The following is a 24,263-nucleotide window of genomic DNA, read 5'->3' as shown; positions in this document are numbered from 1 at the left end:
TTGATGACACGATTTCATTGCCATCAAAAAAACAAAAGAGTAAAAATTGATGGAATTCCCGTGCACTAAACGATGTGTGAAACTCGTGCAATGGTCGTACATACTCTAATGCTTCATTACAGAACTGTGCGTGCGAAGAGAGCTCTTCTCTTCATCCCCTCTTTTTTGTTGGTTAGTTGTTATTATGATCCGAGGCTTCCGAAGGCATTGCGTAAACCGTTTATTAATGTCGTGTCGATAGCTGGTGCCACGTAAACACGAATGAAGGAATTCGTCCGTGCATGAAAATGTTCGTGTTTCGAACCAAATTTCACTACCGTCGTATACAACAGGCAATATATCCCCCTTTTTTTTGTTTTTCCCTGAAATGCTGTAAATCGGAAATTTTTTCGATTCACTAAAGGACGCTCATTGTGAGAGATATTGTGTTATTATTTATTTTATATTTATTTCATTTTTGGTGAGCGTGTTTTATAGTTCTTTTTGTGAAATTGGTAGAAAAACAATTCTTTCCTTTACTGCATGATAGAGGGATTAAAAAAAAAAGAGCGGAATATCATCGAGTGTTATTTTTGATGTGTGTGTGCGCGATGCTCGTTTCACTCATCGGATGATGATTGCGAGGCCTTGAATTTCCGAAAAGAAAGCCTTTCAGACCGTATGCGATAGTCATTGACTCGTAAGATAGCAAGCGTCCGTTCTCAGTTTGTGTGTTTTATCAACGTGCTTCTGTGGCTTTAAAAAAAAAATAACGTAAGGGATTTCCGCTAGAAACCAAAGTAAGTAATTATTTGATGTGCCATCAAAGGCAGAATCTTTTCAAATTCGGTATTAGAAAATTAATCTTGTTGATTGAGGATTTAGTTGCGAAGCTAGAACGATATTCTACAGGAATAATTTTGATATGAATTTCAAATAATACGGAGCAGGGGTTTTCAAAGTGTGAGTCGCGAAAATATTTCAAAAATAAAAACGTCTTGATAAGAAATGTATTTTCATCTTCCGCAACGGCAGGTGGACACCACTTAATATAATCACGGATATTGTTATCACTTTCGCAAAGTACGGAACGCAGCAATACCATAACATGGGAAAAAAAATTCGTTTTTAGTTGTCACAACTTTGTGGTTTATGTTATAAATTTTTTTTTCGTAGAAAGTTTTTTTTTTGCACACTTTGAAGCTGAGCTTGAACCAGATTCATTATTTTTCCTTATAAGTTATCGTTATCGGTTTGAAAGATTATTTAGGTCAGAGGTTTCTCTAATTGTCAGAAATTTCCATACTTAGTTCACAATGTCATAATCGGGTGTGATAACCGCTATGATCCATGTACGCGCGGCGTTGCTTTCGCAATTCCTTTCCTATAGTGAAGGTCAGCGTAATCCGCAAAAATAATTTTGAAGAATAATTTCACTCCTCTCTAAAATTTTAAGGAGTATTTTTGTAAGAAGAGGGGTATTTTTATCAGTGAAAAATGACTCTAAAAAAAAAAAATTTGAAGGAGTATTTTCACTCAATGAAATTTGGAGGAGTAAAATTGAATTTCGATGCGAGAATCACGCATCTAGATGAGTATTGGCGAACGCTGGTGAAGTCATGTGGTAGGTGAGAAAAGGTTAAGTTCACGGTCAGTTTCTTTCAACTGACCACATCCACAGTTCCTCGGTCGGAAGACTTTCACAAGGGAATCCATAGAACGTACCGTGCGTTATAAAAAGTATCGTAATTCGTAATACACATTAGGAAGTTCCATTCTGACTTCCCTCTCACTTTCTGAATAAAAAAAGATTTTAACATGAATGGGGAAAAAATATTTTTTAGAACAATTGAAAAAAAAAAAGTCACGATTTAACATTTTGAAACTTGTGATGAAGAAAGAAAACAAAGCTATCCTGTTTACATACGTCCCGTTCGACCAAACGGGACATACGAAAGCCTCCTAGGTACTTCTAGGAAGCTTTGGACATACGGTCATCGTGCTTACAACCGGAATTTTTTTCGGACGTAGTTATCAATTAGTTATTTTTACCAGAAATTTCGAGTCCCGATGTAATCACAATCTCGATGGCGAAGTTTTCGCACCAGTGATTTAGAATCACCATTCCAAAACATCAAGGGTTGTTTTGTTGTAGCGACGAAATTTATCCCTTTCACTTGGTTAATTCGACGTAGAAAGTCACTGGCAAAAAAGTTCGAATTATCGAAAATTCAAATCGTCAAATTCTATCCCGGATCCGTAAAATGACTTAAAATTGCAACTTAATCACGAGCATTCACATGAGATGATAATCTTCAATTATTAAAATTTTAACATAATTTGCTTGTGTAACATTTCGAAAATGTTTCCTAAACAACCTGTAATAACTGATCTTAGCTTTTGCATCATTCCACTGTTCGGGAATCAGCATCACTGCAGAATTTCTTGCCCGTATTTGAAGCCTGATTTACGAAAACGGTTAATGATCATTCCTCATGAAACTGTTTCCCAAACTTTGCTTGTCACTCTTATGCTATCAACGAAATATATTTTCACTAACATATCACAATCTAAACTTAGCGTTACTTTCTATACTCTTAACCCTTTCAACGGCAATCCCGAGGTCTCTCGTCAAACATTATCTGCTTTATTTCAGCCAACCCGAAATATCTAGACGTCTAAAAACACGTTGAAGTTGTTTTTACAGTAAAACATGTTTTCCATTCCCCCCCCCCCCAATCAATCAACTGCCAGTGGGTAGAGCCAGCTCCTGTTCAAAGTTAGATGAGAGAAAGATGTGAGAAAACGAGACGTGTGGTGTAGTAGTAGTAGGTAGGGCAAAAATACTCCAAAAAATGGCTCGGGGATCCATGATGTTCTTAAGTCAGCCACCTCGTTGGGCAATTTGCCTGTTGTGGCGTTGTATTTCTATTTGAGACTGTGTGTAAAGCTCCCCCTCCCCTTAATTCTTTCAGCACTGTAAAGAAATACTGTACGTTCTCAGTGTATAAATAATACAAAAAGATTTTTTCCCAAAAGAAAGCATTTCTCTTCCTAGAAAGCCACACACGTCATGTCAGGTGTTTTTGTACCATAGTGAGGGAAATAAAAGCGATGGGAGGAAAATTATCTTGTTGGGAGGAAGCAGTTATCAGTTCCACACACACAATCGCGAAAAAAAATAATTCTTGAAAATGGTTGGCAATTTGTGAAGGTTTCGCAATTTCAAATGTGGCAATTATAATGCGGATCAGGATAAATTTAAAAACCGCTTAAAGGGTAGGATTAATGATAACAAAGAGATTCAGATTTTGAAGTTTGAAGTTACTAGTTGAAAAGGTTGGTATTAAGTGTTGCAGTCTCGATGCTTTCCACCTGAACAATGTTAAAATGGACATTGACTTATCAAAAAAAAAAAAAAAGAGGAAAAACAGAATTTTCAAACTTTTATTAGTCTTTAAAAATATATGTATTGCATTTAATAAATTCATCGAGAAAAGCAGTCTGGCTTCTTGTAGAAAGATTTCTCCAAACTAAATTTGCTAGTAAAAAAAAATCATGATTTTTTTTCCCCTAAATTCGAATTAGCCAAAAAATTCGAAAAAGTTCGAACTAAACAAAAAATGCAAGTCAACATTAAATTAAACAGAAAACTCAAGGGGAGTTCGCGAAAGTTCGAATTATCCGAAATTAGAATTGACCAAGTTCTAATGTATAACAGAATTAAAATTAAGTTCTAATTCATAACACAATGTACAATTCATAACTACTATGTTTACTGTGAAGTTGCAAAGTTTATCTCAAAAATATATGTCTTGGACTTCGCAAGACATAACGCTTGAAATTTGAACGAATTATCTCTTATTATTATAGACAATTCCGTTTTAAATATTCGATTACGGAGAAAAATAACAAGTATTTTATGCAACTTCTTGACAAATCCAATGTCAATCAAACCGCAGAAACTGATTAGAAGAAAACATTTTGTCGATTTACAACGAATCAATCGAGCAATAATAATGATAATGGAAACATTCGGTTACATATAATTCGTTCATTATTCGCTATGAAGGTTCATTTCTTCGGAGTCACACGAACTTGGTGATGGCCACGGGATCAAATGTGGGTCAAGTGCAAATTACGGAGAGAAGCGTAAAAAGTGATTCTCTTGACCCGTTTGAAACAGTATCAAAGCAAATGAAACGTGTCAAGGTTGCAAAAAAACACAATCACGGAATAAAAAAATTCAATTCGCTAATTCCACCGTGATTTTTTTTTTCTATAATGAATTTACATTGAAAAAAAATCACTCTACACTTAATACCTAATTTACCAATGCTTTTGGCATTTAATTGAATTTTCCAATTCTAAAAATAGTTTTCCTCTTTCCACGAAAGCAATTTCGATTCCAAAACTGCAATTTTCAATGACGACAATAACAATGAAGCACCTTGGACTAATTGATGTTACGCAAAGACGCGGGGTCTTTCGTTAACCAATTTTGAGAACCTTGTATGTTTCTTGGATTCGCCCTGCATTTTCAATATGGTTTATACAGCTGACGTCATAAAGGTGTCAAACACACCAACATCCCTATGTGTTGTATCTTCATTGTCTTTATGAGACTCGTTCTTTTTTTTTACTAAGTTTCTCTTTAGTGAAATTATCAGCCAAAAAAAAAAAATCATACCGGTTGAATTATGAGTTAACATCTTCACTAAAATAATTCTTCTTCCTTTAAAGAGCCGATGAAAGAGTCGATTCTACATTGATTCTACAAAATCTTCCTCCCTGCATCACTGTATGTATATAACTATTTATAATTTTATTTCTCTTTTCCTATATAATTATTTCTATTTATGTTTCATATATATAATAATTGTTCTATTGTACGGTGAATCTCTCCAGGAATAAATGTGAAATACAGTAAAAGTCCGTCCGTTATAACGAGTGCTCACGGGGAAAATTGAGGTTAGAACAGACTTCTCGTTATAAGCGAATTTCCATTTGTATTGCTCTATCAGGTTATAAAATTGCAGAAAATCGCTACTGTATCTGCATTAAAATGTCTTTCGGATAGTTTTGTTTCAATATTTAACGAATGAACAGAACTCTCTAGTCATGAAATTGATTTTTAGTCTAACTGCTGTTAGAGCATAGAGCATGAGCCATGATAAATGATAGTAATTATGCTTTTAGTTCAACTCTTCGGGTGAAAAAAGAGAAAAACAACTTTTGGAATTTTTTTTCTACGTTATAGCCTCAGAATTTTCAATTCGTTATATCCGAATAGTTGTAGTATCTTAAATATTAGTACTTAGCAGTATTAGACAATCACTCGTCATAGCGAGATATTCGTTACAACGGACTTTTCACTATTATAGCTATCGAATAAATTCAGCTAAATTATTGGCCCTTATTTCTTGAGGCAAAGATTTTTTAGAATATCTAGTAAATTTATTGTACACAGTCGATGCTCTTTGTAACGACCATGCTTTATTGCGACCGATCCGTTACAACGACCGGTACGATAAGAACCAATTTTTTAATATCCATTTTCCATGTTATTTCATAATATTCCCATTTCATTTCCAATATAACGACCCACAAAGATGATTCAATCCAATATAACGCCCGACCTCAGCTACCCCTTCCCCTTCTTTTTGTATAAAATGTACAAAGACGTTTAAAGGTATAGTATTGCGTGTTTGGGACCAGAAGATTTGCACGTAAAAGCAGCATGCAGTTCGTAAATTGAAGATTCGCATTATTCGAGCGCTTTGACTGTATTATTATTTTTTAACCTGATGCATTTTCCCTGCAACTACATGCAGCATAACAAAAAAAATTAATAATTTAATTTTTTATTCCATCTTAGTATGAATTCTCTCAGGCCACTAATTTTTTTAAAACTTTCAATATAACGTCCATTTTTCATGGAACGAGTGGGGTCGTTATAACGAATTTGGATTTTATGAAAAATGAAAAATTATATTTAAGGTAGATTCCCTTGCCCCTAAGCTCAGAGAACCCTCAGGTTTGATCCTATGGGAAAGGGCATGTCGAATTAATTCACTCATCCTAGTTGGTCAGCTCAATTTTTCGTCTCACCCATTGATATACAGTAGGCATTCGTTATAACGACGCCTCTCATTCCATAAAAAATGGGCGTTATATCGAACGTTTAAAAAAAATTGACTTCTTAAGAGAATTCATATTTGGACGGACTAAAAAAATTACAATTTCAGTGAAAATGCATCAGGTTCAAAAATTATTAACAAAGTTGCAATAATTAGGTACATGCACGCACCTATGCACGGAATTTTGCAATATCAAATTTCCCACGGTTCACATACAATTTCGATACACGAAAAACACGAATTTCGCACTTTTCTTTGCAAAACAAAGAGGCGGAGGAGAGCTGAGTGCGGGCGTTGCATTGAACCGAATGGTCTTTGCAGGTCGTTATATTGAATGGAAAAATAACATGGGATAATGATAAAAAATTTGGGACTTCCCGTACCGGCCGAAGGCATCGAATGGTCGCAATAACGCATAGACGCAATGGCGTATTTACTGGAGGAGTGGGGGGGGGAGGCTTAGCGTGATGTAGCCCAGGGCAGCAAGTTCAGAGGGGGGCAGAAAATTTGAGGAATGAGTGGCCAAGAAAATTAGTAGAATGGGAGAAGGACGGCGAAATTTGTATAACACTCAATAAATTCACTTCTACTCAAATAGCAAAGGAGGTAGGTAGCAATAGGTCAGTGAGTGAGCAAAAGAACGACCAAGAGAGTTTGCAAGCACGTGAGCGAGCAAAAGAGTGACTTCGAGCTTGAGCTACCATGTGAATTACCAAACGAGTGATCAGGTCAGTGACTAACCTAGAGCGTGTGCAAGTATGCGGATGACTGAAACAGTGTGCAAGTATGCGGATGACTGAAACAGTGTGCAAGCATGTGCGCGTCTAAAATAGCAACTTTCGAGACACGGCTGTACTTGCAGGAGTAGGTGGGGGGGGGAGGGGTTATTAAGGGGGTTATAGCACAGGGTGGCGAATTCGAAAAAAGAGTAGCAAGAAAATTTGACGAGAATGGGAGAAGGGCGGCAAAATTCGTGTAGCCCACAGGCGGGAAAACCACAAATGAGCATTTGCATAAATAGCGTAGATTGTACAACGCAAATACGCCTTTTACTAATTCGCATATTTTGTGTGCTTAATGTATGGTCTCTTCTATTTCGCAGAGCAGCTTGAAGAGGAGCACAATAAGTTCTCAAGATGGATGTCGTGACATCTCTGGGAGCGGCGGATTACTCCCTATTCGCCCTAATGCTTCTCATATCGGCTGCCATTGGAATTTATTTCGGGTTCACGGGCGAGAAGCAACACTCGACCGAAGAGTTTTTGCTCGCCGGCAAAAACATGTCCATCGTCCCAGTGGCATTCTCGCTGATGGCATCCTTCTTGTCGGCTATAACAGTGATCGGGACACCGGCGGAAATGTACCGGTACGGAATAAACATGGCGTACCTCAACATCGGATTCATAGTTGGAATATTTGTGTCGGGGTACCTCTTTTTGCCTGTGTTCTTCGACTTGCAAGCGTCTACCGTTTATGAGGTTAGTAACATAGAATTTTTCACTGCATTCTTTATTATAGTGGGCGAAATTCTAGGGGAATCGAAAGATACACATGCCGAATAAAATTTACTGCATTTAAAATTACCCGTTAAAGAAGAAATACAGAATTTTTGTAGTAAACAATTTGGTTCGTGTGTTTCTTCACAATTCAGTAATTTAATTTTTTTTCCAACGTCTGTGCAAAGCATGCATCAGCGTTTCTCAACTTTTCTGTTCTTGAGAAACCCGTAAAATAATTTCCATGTATATTCTTGGGAACAATTGAAGTAATACCCATGAGTCCCGTTCACATGTGCAAGATTGGGGGTCGCTTTGGTGATAATTACTGGCATGACAACTTTTTTCCCCTCGTAGGGAAGAAAAAGGTGGCAGAGAAGCTCATAAAAAAAAATCCATCTTTTTTGGGGTGGATTGGGGGTCGACACCGACCTTCTCTCCCATAATCCTTTGCGCCGCGAAAACTACTATAAGCTCCATCGTCAGCCATCTTGAATCAATCACTTCCGTTCAACCCACGTAACCAGTGACGACTTCCGGAAAGAAGAGGGGGATTACCGGCATAAACTAAACGTCATGTGAATGGTTTGTAGTGAAAGTCCCCGTTACCGGGAACTTCCCGGGATGTTTTATTGCACATGTGAACGGGGCTATGTTATAAAGAATCCATGAAGTAATTTTCACGTTCTGGGGAGCTCTTGGAATAATATCAACTTCCTACGAAGTTGATTCATACTTGTCGATTTCAATTGATAATTAATTAAAATCAGAAGCTGTACCTGCAATAACACGCCCAACTACAGATCCTATGTATAAAACAACATAAAAGCTTTTCGAGATAAAGCATGAAACGCTCTTGAATTGAACAAGAGCATTGAACTTATATTGTGTGTGTGTGGTATAGTGAATATGCAGCGAAATGTTGTGCTGCGGAGAAATGCACTAGAAGTGACTTTTCTCAGGAGCGAAATCGTATAGAGAAGTTTTATTTGAGAGCATTCTTAAAAATTTTTGATATCTTCGCGAGGAATATGTGTTTTTGATTAAAAAAAACAAAAAAACATGAATATGTGAATGTAGGTACCGATAAAGTGATTTTTCAGTAGCCCGACACAGCCAAGTGTGTGTGTGTGATTCTAGCGATCATACGCATCCGGAGTTATAAGTAATGTCGATTCGTTAGTCTCATCGGAAACGTGCGAAAACTTTTGATGTTTATTATGCGAATAAATTTAATCCGTTTTTTTCCCCTTCTCCATAGTATCTCCAGAAACGGTTCGGACCTACCATGAGAACACTTACGTCTTTTGCTTTTGTGGCTCAAATGGTAAGAAATAAATAATAATATATATATATAATGTACTGTGTTTTAAATTTTTATCTTTGTCATAAATTTCGTGCAAAAAATTTGATTATTCAAAGGAATTCGGCTTTCATGAAGAGTCATAAGACTCAATAGGAAGAATAGTAAAGCCCGTAAGAAAATTTAAGTGGAGTGATTGAAGAATGTGCATAAGTCGGGTTTATAAAGTACTGTATTCAGAATATATTTGGTGTATTTTCACGAATAATATTTGAAACGGGAATGAAAATTCAATAGTTGATTATAAATTGAAGTGAAATCTGAAAACGAAAGAATTGAGCTGAAATGATAACACCCCCGTAAAATGATAACTGAGTGATAGTATACCGGAGAAATGGCAGTCATCTCTAAGGAAAATCACATGCTACATTAGTAATTTGCCAACTATTTCCCATGATTAATGAGGCATAGTTGCTCTTTGCAACCAACTTAATCGGATTTATTCTCAAAGTTGTATATGTTTTTTCACAAAAACAGTTTAATAAAAAAATAATCAGAGTTGATCGGTATTACCCATAAACAAGTGAGGAAATAATACAAAACAAGTTTTTATAAGCGTGAATGTACAGTCAAATCCCGTTATAACGAATTCCAAGATACCGGAGAAATCACTTCGTTATAAAGGAATCCCAGGTTTTTTGCATTATTCCTATGTAAACTTATCTGGGGGATTAGAAAAGTGTTCGTTAAAATGAGATTTTCGCTATAACGGTATTCGTTAAAACGGGATTCGACTGAAATATTTAATTAATAAGTTAAATTGATATAAGTTCAGTTAATATTTAATTAATAATAACAGTGAACAAATATATAACTAGCTTTTACTGTAGAAGACACAAATGTATTTCTCGGCAGTTTCCCATTATCTTCTAACCCCATCTTTCCATCTGTTCCGAATTTTCACAGTGAACGCACATTTCTGAATTCGCACAGTAAATGAACTGACTGTCATTACTCCAAGAGCAGGCCGTGCCATAAAACAGAAAAGTAAAAGAATGGTTTAATCAGCTGCTGAAAGAATATCATCATTGAATAGGGCCAATACTGTAGCGTCATGTGAGATAGAAGTTATATGGCAATGAAGAAAAATGAGTTCACGTACCTTGATCGTAAACAGTGAATTCTTACGACGCACGACGTTATGGAGCACATTCCAATTCAGAAGCCGAAGAAATACATTATATACTAACAAGATGGCAATAGTTGTTCCCTACACGGCTGCGGGACTGCGGCACTTGTCAGGGCTACTCTACAGCATTGCATATTGGAGAAATATTAGTGACCGGCATTGACCCCGTCTCCCTCTAACAAATTAAAATTATTATTATGGTCGTAAATTTTTATACGACCCCTAATCAAAAATCGGCAATTAGTAAAATTTTGCGCTTCTCTTTATTAATACCAAAAAAAGAAATATTTCTCAGTGACATTGGGAGAAAAATTCATCGAGATATTGCCGATTGGCATTCTTGTTTTTTGCCATTTTTTTATGACTACCATTGTATTTCCTTTCAGACAGTCATTTTATCATGTAAAAAGTGGCAAGAATTGAATTTCATTGATTAATCACTCCCTAATTATCATTATTCAACGAGGAGTGATACCTGTCACACAAGAATTTCTCTATTTTTTTGTTCTAATCGTTTTTAATATTCCACTCCGATTTTAAAATTGACGTGGTCATAAACGCATATCGTAATCGCTCTCATTTTGACAGTTTTCATGAAATATTCTGTACATCACACTAATGAACAATGTAAAGCTGTAGATTGCTTTATAGAAAGAAAAATAAATTCCGTGAAAATACAAATACAAATGCAAGGCCATAACAAATATGAATGTCATATATTTCTGAAATTCAGCAACCCCCCCCTCCCCCCAACTCCCAATTAATTATAAAAATGCAATTGTAAAAACTAAAAACTATATGTACATGGTAAAGTATTACACAACGAACTTCTCTCATGTGTAGAGTAGGCTATACAAAGTGCATAGTTACTAGCAAACACCGCATTTTACTGGCGAACCGGTGATCTTAGAGGCATACTTCCAATTAGACAAAGTATCCAAGTAGAACTTAGAACGTCATTCATGTTGCAAGTAGTAAAACCAGCATCTCCTAGAGATAGAAGACCTCCGCACGGGTTGCCAAGTTCATATATAACGTCACTAAGACTACCTGGCAAGTTTTCCACATTTTGAACCACAGCGTATCCTATTTCATTTCTTTTTATTTTGGCGTAGAATCTTCCTGGTTGGCTCACAAATAACACATGGTGATTGGATATGGGACATAGAAATCACCAATTCTGAGCCCGATCATTTATTTTCCGCACAACGATGATACCGGCACGAGCTGGGAATTTTTTTCCCTGAATATTCTGAGGGAAAATGGACTACTTGCTGACACCATGAGAGCAGCGTGCGGAGGCCTTCTATCTCTTGGAAGTGCTGGTAAAACACGTTTCACCCGCTTTTAATGCTGTTTCCCAACTTTCCTCTGTTTTTTGAACTGTAATTTCTCAGTGACTATCGCATTTACAAACGTGGATGTTTTTTTGTTTGTTTTTTTTTACATCAAGGGAGACATGGCAACAACTTTCTACTAGGAATTTTGAGCCCGGGATGTCCATATAAAAAGTTTTTTTTCTTTTTTTTTTAATTTTGATAATTATAAACCTCTTGCAACATGAATGACGTATCTGAGTTTTCCACGTTAGTTGTCAAAGGTCCACCTGTACAAGGCGGTGCGTGCTATCACCTATGCACCCAGCATAATTTATTCATATTATGATGACACAAAATGATTAGACTATAATTCATACATTTGGTTTTTCATGACAGATTTTGTACATGGCAGTCGTGCTGTATGCTCCAGCTCTCGCACTTAGCGCCGTAACGAACCTACCGACGTGGACATCTATTGTTTCCATCGGGGTGGTCTGCACGTTTTATTGCACACTGGTCAGTATGCCTGGATTTTTCGCAGTTTCACTAAAATTGTGATTTTGGATAGAATTCCTTTATTCCTCCCTCCAAAAAAATTAAGGGTCATCATAATTGCGTTACGAATTTTATTTCTTTTATTGCGGTCATTTATGCTCAACACCACGTCAATGTATCTACATAATATCGCATTTCGCTCAGGGAGGTATGAAAGCTGTGTTGTGGACGGACGTATTTCAAGCCATCCTTATGTTCCTCGGTCTCTTTACCGTCTTGATCAAGGGCACCATCGACGCTGGTGGGATGAGCTCGGTTATCGATAGATCCATGGATGGAGGACGAATACTTGTGCCAAGGTGAGGTAGAGATACAGATCTATATCTACAATTTATAGAAACCCCTTTTGCCACCTTAACTCGACACAATACAGGGTCGGGCAGCAGCATGTTGATATTTGATAACTCGATTGCAATATTTCATAAATAATTTTCCTATGTTCGAGGCCTTTATTTTATTTATTTTATTTTTTTGCCTTCCTCCAGCATGAATTTAGATTTCACAACGCGGTATACAGTTTGGAACATTTTCTTCTCCGGACTTGTTTTTTCAACGGGTTCCTTCAGCGCCAGTCAAGTTCAGGTCCAGAGAATGCTCACCGTAAAAAATGTCAGTCGTTCCAGAGCGTAAGTATTCATTTATAATTTATCCATCGAAAATAAAATAATAATAATAATAAAAGGATAAGAAACCCACTTAAATCAGTGTAGCTGTCAGAAAATATACTTACGAGAAAAACATTGATAATGGCAGCCGCTAATATAACTGCTAATAATTTTTATTGGTTGCTGCAGTTTTGCTTCGATGAATATTTTTGATATGAAAAGAATCGGTGGCGTATTTTGTTATTTTTAAGGATACAGAGTTTCAGCTTTGTTATTTTCACGTATGTTCAGCTTACAACGGTAAATCTTCAATTATAACATTTCACTCATAGTTCGAAAAATAGGTAGCAGATGCATAGGAGGAGATAGGCTCGGAAGTCTGGAGGGGGCACGGTCATTATTGCTGGGGGCTGCACGATGATGATGATGTTAATTCATCTATACATATATGCATTAGATGAGTCGACTTCACCTTTGATGTTGGGGGGGGGGGCAATGCCCCTCTACGTACCCCCGTATCTCCGCCCATGAGCAGATGGCAGCACTATAACAAGAATTACACAAAAAAAAGCGTCACGTTTAGGCTCGCAACACGGACATTCACATTCCAACATGTACCAATTCATTAGAAGTTCCGCAGAGGAATATGAATGAGGTGCATGTGTGGTTTAATAGTAAACAGGGTGTCCCATAAATTCCATAAATAGTTTAAAACTTCATAAAAATTGAAGGAATTGGTACATTTGAATGTGGTTTGCAGAAAAGTTATTCTCATGAAAGGGGATTTTTTTTTGATGCAGGGAGAAAAAATAGCTCACATTTTTGCGGATACAAGACGCTGCACCAAAAAGCCAGCTGGAACCAAACCTTTCTTCAATCTTTTCTGCGTCCGAAACGTTCGTAAAGCTTCAGCCGGTGGTTCGTGGTTGAGACCAAACAACTTCATCGAATCCGCTTCATTTATCAATGTAACTTAATAATGAAAACCTTATAATATAAGCCCCCAAAAACAGGAAAATTCAGAAATGAGCTGTTAATCGTACACCATGCAATTCTTAAGATTCTGATTTGCTGTCGTGCAGTGCCCTCTATCAACAGAAATTTGTTTGAGAATAACTTTTATCCAAACAAATACATCCTTCAATTTTTATGAATTTTAACTGTTTAAAAATTTATGGATACCCGGTACTTTCTGTTCTGAATATCCTAAAAAATATTCATTCTTTTTCCTAGCGCTCTATTTTGGAGCATACCCATGGGTTTGTCGTTTCATTTGCTTAACTGCTTGGTTGGATTAGTGCTTTACGCAAACTTCTACGATTGCGATCCGATCGCTTCACCGATGAAGTCCATAAAGTCGACCGATCAAGTAAGTAATGTGTTAAAATTTTCACTGACAACAATAATTGAAGGGCTTTCAGCAAGAAAGAGAGGGCGGGGTACCTTCATTTTTCTTCTATTGGACCGAAAATAAGTGAGTTCCCTTTTTTTTGTCCTTTTCTGCCCAAAGCCACAATGATGTGGCTGGAAAGCTGAGTTTCTCTATCTATTGAGAAACTCAGGAACTAAGGGGCCATTCAAGTATTACGTAAGCAGATTTTCAGCCATTTTTGACCTCCCCTTGTAAGCAAAAATCACTGCCCCCCCCCATCCCCCGTCAGCAAAATTTCGTCAGCAGCTTAGAATATTTCATATCTTCAAAAAGGGGTGTTTGATGACGTAAGAAACCTTCAAATCCCCCTCCCCCTTGTCATCAAAAGTTAGCAAATCCGAAACCCCTCTCGATGCTGACGTAATACTTGAATGACCCCTAACTACTGAAGTTACCTTCGTCTAGCATCAAACGAAAGAAACAGTTTTTCAAACAAGAAAGTGAACTTGACTCAATAGTGCGAAACATGGAGCTAACTCTGGGGTTCTCAAACTGAGATCTGCCAATAACACATAGTGTGGTATTGGCTCTGTGCCGTGGAGCGACGGCCCTAACAAAGGTTCTTCGAAGCAATTCTTCGTTAAACGTTTTTGGAAAGTCGATGATAAGCGTTGATTGGAGAATGGGGCTCTTCGGGTGAAAAAAGTTTGAGAACCCTGAGCTAACCTCTTCATGCTACCAGCCCTGCAATTCACTGACAACAAAATTGACGGAAAACAACTCGTTGCCACGTACATTCTTCGATGAGTGACCGAGACAGACAGCGAGTTACCAGGAGGGTGAGCATATTAGCTCAGTACACATTGTTGGTCACTCGCTTTCACTCTCTCATAGTCACTAACTCAAGAATACACATGTTGATACGTATGTAGCGTAAATTTTCCGCTAACCGATGTTATGATAATCAGGGGCGTAGGAAGTTTTATAGACCTGTGGGTACTCGACTAGAGATTTGGTAGGTTTCGATTTTATGAATAAATTCTGGGAGGTACTTGAACCTTAGAAGAGGTACATATAGGCCTCTTGTATCTTCTCTTAAACCTATCCCGGAAAATGCCATGAGCGCTGCAGCACCCGGGCTGTGACAACACCATCGATAGCTGAAGGCCCCCGCGTGAAGCTCGTGACGTCACTGAACTGAACTGAAAGACCGACAACAGCCCAGGCCTATCGCTTCACTGCCTTTTACCCCCGAAGGGGGGTGGGCTGAAGCGGAGAAATAGCGACCATCACCCTCCACGAGACCCCATGGTCACCCGGCAACAAGCACAACAACCCATGAGTAAGAAACCCCCAGGGCCCGGAGCACTGGCGAGCGCTCCCAAGAGAGCCATCTCCACCACTCTGGGGTCTGAGAGCCCCAGTTCCAACTCGTCAACATCCGTCGGGGCCCACACAGGGACCCCCAGCCTGCCGCCCTTAATAGGTCGAGTTCGCTCACTCGTGACGTCACTGAAGAAGGTCATCTCACCTATGGCTCAAAAAAGGGTAAAGATGGCGCATGCGTCGGCCTGCTATATCCAATGGCTATAAGTGATATGACCTTCTTCAGTGACGTCACGAGCTTCGCGCTGGGGCCTGTTACAGATGAAGTTGGCTCTGACACCACTGAGGATAATTAAAGATCGCATAATAGTAGCAGACATTTTTTTTAATCGAAAAAAATCACAAACTGATTCACAAGTGTAATAGAAACATGCTGTTCTCCGATCTTAAACGCCTTTTCGTCTGCACTGAGTTGTATTGAACAACCGAACAGATGCATTGGTAAATTCTAGTGGGACATATCGTTGCGGTGCTCGAGCTAACAATTTGTGAAACATTGGAATAGCCCCCATTATGGAGCTTTTATATAACTTTTGTTCCGATTATATTTATGCCCCGTATATACAAAAAGATTTCTCACATTTTCAATTTTATCGTTGACTCATTTTCCAGATGCTGCCGTACTTTATGATGCGTTCTCTCAGTGGATATCCGGGATTACCCGGTCTGTGCATTTGTGGTATATTCAGCGCTTCCCTGAGCACAATTTCGTCTGCCGTCAACTCTCTGTCTGCAGTGACGATGGAGGACTTCGTGCGACCATTCCTCAGGTCTCGTGGGACTTCCCAAGAAAAAGCGGCTTTTTTCGCTAAGGCCATAAGTCAGTTGAAAATGTTTCTTGTGTTATGTGTTTATAAAAGTTATTAGTTTTGACATTATTTGTGAAAAAGAAATGAATGTTTTTTTGTCAGGCTATATATAAATATATGCGGATTCTCTTTCGCTTTATTTTGTAGCCGTGTTCTACGGGACTGTTTGCATCGCTTTCACATTTCTGGTTTCAATATTCGACAACTTGATACAAGCCTCGTTAACAGTTTACGGAATGCTCGGGGGACCCGTCTTAGGCGTCTTTATGCTCGGAATGCTCACTACCAGAGCCAGAGAAAAGGTGAGAGGAATGACTTCAGTTAACAAATTTTAATGCATTAATTTTGAATGAAACAAAAAGCGGTTTTTTTTTTCTATTCTGCCGTTACCTATATATATATTCAGTGACTAATTGAACTTAAACGTACATGCATACTAAGAAATTTCTAAAAAATTGGTGGATGCCAGAACGTGTTGAGTGTGTATATTTTCAGACAACGTATTTATGTTGTCTGAATCGTTCGTGTTCTAATGGCACTGCCACCTGTCTTCAATATTAGAAGCGAAAACGGGAGGTACAAGGGTTTAACAACTGGCTAATGGGAAGATGAATTTATAAAAGAAAGTTAATTTTCCTCCGTGGGAAACCGAACCACCGTCCCCCTCTCAATCCGGACGTTACAGAAACAACGAACATATTTTTCTTTGAGCAAGTCATCTTAGCATCAGAAAGTTGTTAAAACATGTGTATGAATCGCGGAGAGTGGCATCATCTTCACATAAGTCGACATCTTACGGCCTAATAACAGTATAAATGAGCTTTTGCCTACCAGCTTACATCTCTTCGTTGAAACAGAGCGGGGAGGGGGGAGGGGCATGTTCTGGATAGGAGGAGTATAAATGAGCTATTATCTCAGTTAGTTCTGACCATGGGCACTCATAAAGGTGGGGTTGACAGCGCTCTAGGAGCGCGGGACTATTCTTGATATTTTCTTTCCACACTATTAATTTACTGTATAAATGTATTCGTGAAAAAGTATAATATATGGGGATCCGCTGAAGATCTCTGCCTAGGCTCTTTGCTGAAGTGGGGGGGGGGCATGGGCCTGACTGTCCATGTACGGCCTCGTTCAGCGTATGCATGATCCAAAGAAAAATGCTCGTTGCTTCTGTAGCGTAGTGGTCTAGCGCATTTGCCCGAATAGAGAGGGGACGGTGATTCGGTTTCAAGCGAAAACATTTGAATTTTCATATATTATTTCATCTTTTTCTCTTTCTCTCTATATATTTAATTGAAGCTGACAAAATAATATTCTGTACGTTATACAGCAGATGTTCTTAACCCATTTTCAGCCGTGACCCAAAATCAACAAAAGTTCAGCTTTGCGACCCGTGGGACTGTTTGTTCTTCGAAATTAGTATGTGATTTGTACGACCAAATCACATTTGTACCATCTCGGTAGCCCCTGCGAATCAGTGTTTAGGTCTTGACCCATAGTTCAAGAGTTCCTGGCTTTTAGTGGGGATTTGTACGACCCATCTAGGGAAGCCACGCGAACCAAATTTGGGTCGCGACCGATAGGTTAAGACCCAGTTATACAGTATAGCAGCGGTTCCCGACCTTTTTTGACTCGCGGAGCCCTTTTAAGTAAAAAAATTCTATGGCGGAGCCCGTAGGCCAATTTTTTAATTATTCATCTCAGTTATACTGATTTATTTTTATCATTTAAAAATATTTATAATTATTTTTTTAAATTTTTCTGCTTTTTTTTCAGCGGCCGCGGAGCACCGGTTGAGAACCTCTGCAGTATAGCATAATAAGAACAGATGGAGTATTCTTTTTTTGAGAGTATTGTTAACGGAATTGAGGGCTGGGCGGAGAAAGTACAAATTGCAGAAACAAAAAAGTTTTCCTTTCTCCTTAACCCTTACAGTGGCATTGACGAAATATCTCGTTTGTCTAACAATTACGAGATATTTTGCGTCCTTAAAACCATCTAATTTCGACAATGATGAGCTCAGCTAGCTCTGCAAAGGGAGACTTTGTTCTCAAACATGTTTTCCATCCACTCTCTAAACTGTCAGATCCACTGCCAGTCGGCGGAATGAGCCTTTATTTAAAGTTTGATAACAGAAAAGGAGAAGACTTCTGCTCTCTCTCTGGTTCTCTCATCATTATTCTCAGTTTTAGGGGGGGGGGGGGCATCAATATCACTGTACCACAGAATTGCGAAAAAATATTTTTTGAAAAAGGTGAGGAATTTTGCTGAGGGTTTAGTGATTTCCAATGTGGCAATTACAATGCGAATCAGGGAAATTCTGAAAACCACTTCAAGGGTTAAAAAATATGTAGGACAGAAATGCATTGTATATACAGGGGAAAAAAAGTTTGATACTGCTCATGATGCGGAAAATAATGTTTAGTGATGAATTTTTTCCCCTCCTTTCCTAGGGAGCAGTTATTGGATTGGTATCGTCCATTTTGGTATGCACATGGATCAGCTTCGGAGGATCAGCTTGGGGTCCGGCTCCAACTCCGCTTCCGATTTCTACAGACGGTTGTGAGGCGATTCCGAACATCAACGAAACTTTCATCAGCGCAACGGAGATTGAATATTTGGCGACAGGAAATCATAGTTTCGTACTTTCGTCTCCTCTTTTGTCGAACTTGACTTTCGAGACCGAAAATAATTCATCTCACGATCTGATCGTAAACAAAGACGAGTAAGGATACACATTGGTATTATTTTCCTTTTAAAATAATTTTTTTTATCAAGTTTTTTGCAGTTATGAGTAAAAAAGAAAGAACCGTAAATCGATTTTTTTTAAAATCTCATTATAACAATGACGTTAACTTGCTAACAGTCCACAGGCAGAGGCGGATTTATGGTCTTGCCGATGGGCTACACGAATTTTGCCGCCCTTCTACTATTCTAGTCGCCCTTCTACTTTCTCACACACTCTGTAAGTCACTCTTTTGGATTCGCATGCTGACATACTCTGTAGGGTACTCTTTTGATCATTTACTGACCTAGACCCTTGCTCTCTGACTCATTCCTATGCTCACACTCTCTAGGTCACTTTAGTTGCTCACTGACCTCGTCCCCTCATTTTTCAGGTCGCTCTTTTGATAATTCACTGAGCTAGTCTCTTTTGCTTTCAAATTCACTCCCAAGCTCACACTCGCTAGGTCAATCTTTTGGTCACTCACTGACCTGCTCCCTCGCTCTCTAAAATGAGAGTTAGGCCATTCCCATGAATGCACAAGCTCTTTAGGTCACTTTTTGATCTGGTCCCTCGCTCTCTAGGTCACTCTTTTGGTCATTCATATGCTTGCACACTGTTTTGGACAATCAAATGCTTTTCACATGCTCTAGATCAGTGTTTTTTAACCTGTGGTCTGCAGACTCCTGGGGGGTTCCGTGAGTACTTTGAAAGGTGTCCGCAAGATCATTTTTTCTCATTTACTTCCATTGCATTATGTGCTTTGAAGTTTTATTTCTCAATTTTTTATGATATGCAAAATAAATTAATAAACAATAAATTTTGAATTTTTAGGAAGAAGGGTAACGTTAAAATTGGTCTTCTGCTGTTTCGGGGGGGGGGGGGTGGAGTGAGGAAGGGATGTTGAGAGTCGGTTGTTGCATCAACCTTCACTACGGTCTACGGCATCAAAAAGGTTGCGAAACACTGCTCAAGATCACTCTTTTGTTCACTCACCGACTTGATCCTTCGCTCTCTAGGTCACTCATTTGGTCGTTCACATGTTTGCACACGCTCGAAGTCACACATTTGGTCATTCTCGTGCTTGAAAACTCTAGGTTACTTGTTTGGCCACCCATTAACCCAGTCCCTTGCTCTCTAGGGAAGTCGCTGTGGTGGTCGAGTGGTTATAGTGACGGACTCGCGATGCGAGGATCCGGGTTCGAACCCCACAGTGGTGGTTGGCTGAAGTTGGTTTTCTGTGGTTCCCAACTTCAAGGCGCGAATGCGAGCCAATCTCCCCGTTAAAAAAGTCTCGCCACAGAGAGCAACAGGCCTACAACGTTACAAATATTCAATCATTACACTTCACTCACAATTTGAATTATAGATGGCAGCACTGAAATATTATACACAACACTAGCTACACACTCAGACTGTTAGGTGCACTCACTTTGTTCCAGACTCTGCCACGAAGCTGGGCTGGAAGAGATCTCGGCAACGGGATAAGTCTGGTGGCAGAGACCCTGGCGTTCATTCATTCATGCTCTCCAGGGAAAAAAGCCGATTTATAGCCGGTGGATATGCATTTTGCTGCCGTTCTTCCTTTCTACTTACTTTCTTGACCACTCATTACTCAAATTTTCCGCCCTTGGCTATAGCCCGCGGTAGCGATCTAATGACCTAGAGAACGAGGGTCCAAGTCAGTGGCGTACCCAGCGGGGGAAGGGGGGGCTCCAGGTCAGTAAGCGATCAAAAGAGACCTATAGTGTGCAAGCATGGGATTTACCAATGAGTGACCAAGAAAGTGTACAAGCATGTGAATGGTTAGAATAGTGATGTGGAGAGTCTCGTTATTAATTTGACAAAGGCTTTTTTACAAGGGCGGGGAGGGAATAAGTGAGCTACAGCTAAATTTGAAGAACGAGTGGTCAAGAAAATTAGAATGAGAGAAGAACGAAAACAATTTGTGTAGCCCACGGGTGTGTTAACCATATAAATCCGAAATCCGCCTCTAAAAGTACGTGATGCTTCATGCGTACAAACTAGAACATTTCAAAACCAAGAATTGTATTCTTTTTCCCGTACTTAAAAATTGTTTCTCATATATTTCAGGTACATTTTTCCATTGTACAAGATTTCATACATTTGGGTGGCTCCATTCGGCTTTTTCATATGCTTCGCAGTTGGTTACGTATCCAGTCTAGTGATTGAATTTCTGTTTGCAGGTAAATTGATCACATCCATTAAAAGTAAAATGTTTTTTTGAAAATGAAATTTCTACGCCATCCTTAACAAAGAGATTGCCGTGAACTTGAATAGATGCAGAGGTTAATTATGTCATTATTGTCACATATTTAACCCCCACACACGCATGCGGTTTTCATTTACGCACAGAAAGATCACGTTCTTTATATGCATAACAATCTGAGTATTTATTGCACACAGTTGCTGCAGATTAATAGATTACCATCGAAACTAACAATGCTTACGAAGCAGTTTTTTTTTTTCCAGAGAAAAATCACAGCAAGTAGCGGAATATTTATAATAAAAATGGAGTGGATTAATGATAGAGCTTCATTAGATTTACAATTTATTATTTTCAAAGGGAAGTAGGAAAGATTCAAATGACTCTGAATGACCATTCGACAATGCAGAATAGCTATAGATGAAAAATTTTCACGTGCTTTTGTTTCACTTTCCTGGTTCGACAGGAAGTGCTTTTGAATTCTGATTTTTCCGTTTCACATTTACACACATATTCTGATATATATTACTTATGTTAAGCTGAAAAGCAGGATGTCTCACCGGAATTTCTGAGTCCAGCAGTCAGATGGCTCGTAAATAAAAAGGATACAGATGAAAAAGATTTGAAAATGACGGTAAGTGACTCGTGTAATGATATACTAATGACTTTATTTTAATGACTCTTGAGAACATCTGAATCCGTGAATGAAAATGTGCGAAGCCATAAATAAATATTAAAAATAAATTGTAACCAAAGTCATCGCCAGAGAAATTTATTAATATATTTCGAGGGACGACGACTAACATTTCGAGGGGCCGCTATGTGGTCGTGTGGGCATATTGTCATAGACTCGCATCGCGAGGACCCAGGTACGAACGGTATGTGGCATAGTGATGGTCGGATGAAGTTGATTTTCCGACTTCAAGACGCAAATGCGAGCCGATCTCTCGTGTAAAAAAGTATCTCCACAGAGAGCAATCATGCCTGCAACATTTAAAAATTCACGCATGATACAAGCAAAACTTGATCCACCAAGTTGTCTGCCTTCGAATTCAGAAGATGGATGGCAACACTACTTGAACACGTAAGCATTCCTAAGAAACAAGTTTCACAACACATGCGTGCATATTTCGACATGTACCAATTAATAGAGGAATATGGACGAGGTGCATATGCCTACTAAGTAGTAGTATGTCGAGGGAGGGGGAATTATAGAACAATAAATTTAGCCACCTTATATATTCTTTAAAAATCAGTCATTTTATAACATTTCGAGGGAGGGTGAACCCTCTGGTTCTCTCCCCGGCTAGGGATTTGGTTGTAACCGAGTAAATTATTATTTTATAGATATTAGCATGCACAAAATTTACGGTTTAAAGTTTTTGTAGTAAACTTCAGAGCTTTGACTTTTTTCTTCTTGAAAAAAATCATTAAACAATTGGACACCAAATCTAAAAAATTGCTATTCAAATGAATGAACTAACCATAATTATACTTCCCGATAGCAGTATTTATAACGCATATAATGAGGATTTTCACACAGACATCATAATCAATTTTTTAAAAATTAATGGTTCAGATTCCATTGAAGAAATTCCATAGCATTGAAGCATTTCTCAACTCAAACCAGATCAGATCAGCTACCTTGAATTTAAAAAAAAATTTCCGGAATATCTAGCACCTATCACACTAAATGTTTCATATTTCTTTAGCATAGATTTGCCGTTTTTCCATGAGCACCCGAGGAATTCGCTATCAGTGGCGTCGAAGCCGGGAATATAGCGTGAGCTCGAACACCCACAGAATTTCGTAGCACCTGATTAAACGACCCCAGAAATAATTCCGAAATCGAAATTTCCTATATAAAGACCGATTCGAGTAGCCACACACACAGGTGTGTAAAACACTTTCCGACGCTTCTTCTTGCTTGGATATGGTTTGTACGTCCCTCAAACCCTCGCTGAAGGAGGAAAATATATATATATATCACGTGATCAAAAAAGCATCAGGAATTTCATTTTTATTGATATAATATTGTCCATCTCATGCCAGAAGAACGAATGTGCAATGTCCTTGGGAAGAAAATGTCGTTTGAATGTTTACGCTACTCATATTACTCTATGGACGTTATTTTCCTAAAATGTTTTGTAACGCGTGTTTCAATAGGGATATCCATTCGCGTTTCAGGCACAACTTAGATAGCAAAATAAGGTATGAAACCAGCCGATCTTGGGCGGAGATACAGGGGGGCGTGGGCGGCATTGCGCATCCACCGTCAAAGGTGGAGTTGACTGATCTAATGTATATATGAATTGACATCATCGTGCCCCCCCCCCCCCAGACTTCCAAGTCTATCTCCGCCTATGCAGTGGATAAGGAAAATTTGTGCATTTTTGCTACTGACATGCGGCGTTAAGAAAAATATGTGATTGTATTCAAAACTGAGATATCCTAACCGAAATCCAAACTATTGTCGGATTATTTAATTTACTCCTGAGTAATAACAATAATACCGGTTATTTAGGGCTTTAACGGAGCCACGATAAATTTCATCCGTCTATAGGGTATCCACATGCAAAATTAATTTATTTCCAATGAAAAAAATTAGAGAAAATATAACACATCAAATGTGCTTTTTCCCGTTTTTTTCTGATGCGTACACTTATTGAAAAATTACAAATGTGTAACACAGCATAACTCTCTCTATTGTAAATAATTATCGCAGCTGAACCCGAACGTATAAAATGAATTAAACTTCTGAAAATGCTTATGTCGAACTAATTTTATAAAATTTTGTTTCTTTTAAGTCATTGAATCAGATCAAACAGTCAAAGGATGGCATACAACTTAAAGCGGTCAAAAGCAACAATTCCAAATGATCGAACACGATTCATTCATCCATTATCCTGCCCATTCACATTCCATTATAAGAAACTGAGCTTATGATTGTAGAAAGATGTTTTATTTCATTCGCATCATATTCAAGAGAAAGAACCAATTATTCATCGAGTGAAGCTCCGAATTTACTTTGGTTGTCAAATATTCCTAATTTTATCATTATCATGTGATGTGTTATATACGTACCAACAGTATATATATTGTACGTTTGTATATCTATTTTTTCCTATTCAATAAAATTAGTCTACTAAAAACTGACT

The 24,263-nt window shown here is 38.4% G+C and overlaps 1 protein-coding gene across 4 annotated transcripts; it reads left to right on the top strand.

Annotated features, from left to right (window-relative positions):
• The first annotated feature begins 562 nt into the window (after positions 1-562).
• LOC149086617 (putative sodium-dependent multivitamin transporter) lies at positions 563-24,252 on the top strand. Of its 4 annotated transcripts, none has more exons than XM_089230996.1 (14): positions 563-779; positions 4,723-4,784; positions 7,222-7,597; positions 8,877-8,942; positions 11,823-11,942; positions 12,126-12,280; positions 12,467-12,607; positions 13,820-13,955; positions 15,957-16,164; positions 16,301-16,455; positions 18,607-18,878; positions 20,973-21,085; positions 21,645-21,739; positions 23,913-24,252. In XM_089230996.1, exons 3-14 carry the CDS (start codon positions 7,256-7,258, stop codon positions 23,982-23,984), a joined length of 1,875 nt encoding a protein of 624 aa, XP_089087122.1. In that variant the 5' UTR covers positions 563-779; positions 4,723-4,784; positions 7,222-7,255; the 3' UTR covers positions 23,985-24,252. The 4 variants fall into 4 exon arrangements, with proteins under 4 accessions (XP_089087122.1, XP_089087123.1, XP_089087125.1 ...); XM_089230997.1 differs by having other exon boundaries at positions 672-779; positions 4,723-4,780; XM_089230999.1 differs by having other exon boundaries at positions 688-779; positions 4,723-4,780; positions 7,227-7,597.
• Positions 24,253-24,263: the final 11 nt, after the last annotated feature.

This window comes from Pholcus phalangioides, unplaced genomic scaffold (genome assembly GCF_987345545.1).
Source record: "Pholcus phalangioides strain wild (caught in Gottingen) unplaced genomic scaffold, Ppha-v1.0 ptg000004l_1, whole genome shotgun sequence".
Lineage (NCBI taxonomy): Eukaryota > Metazoa > Arthropoda > Arachnida > Araneae > Pholcidae > Pholcus > Pholcus phalangioides.
This window is presented reverse-complemented; position numbering and strand designations above follow the sequence as displayed.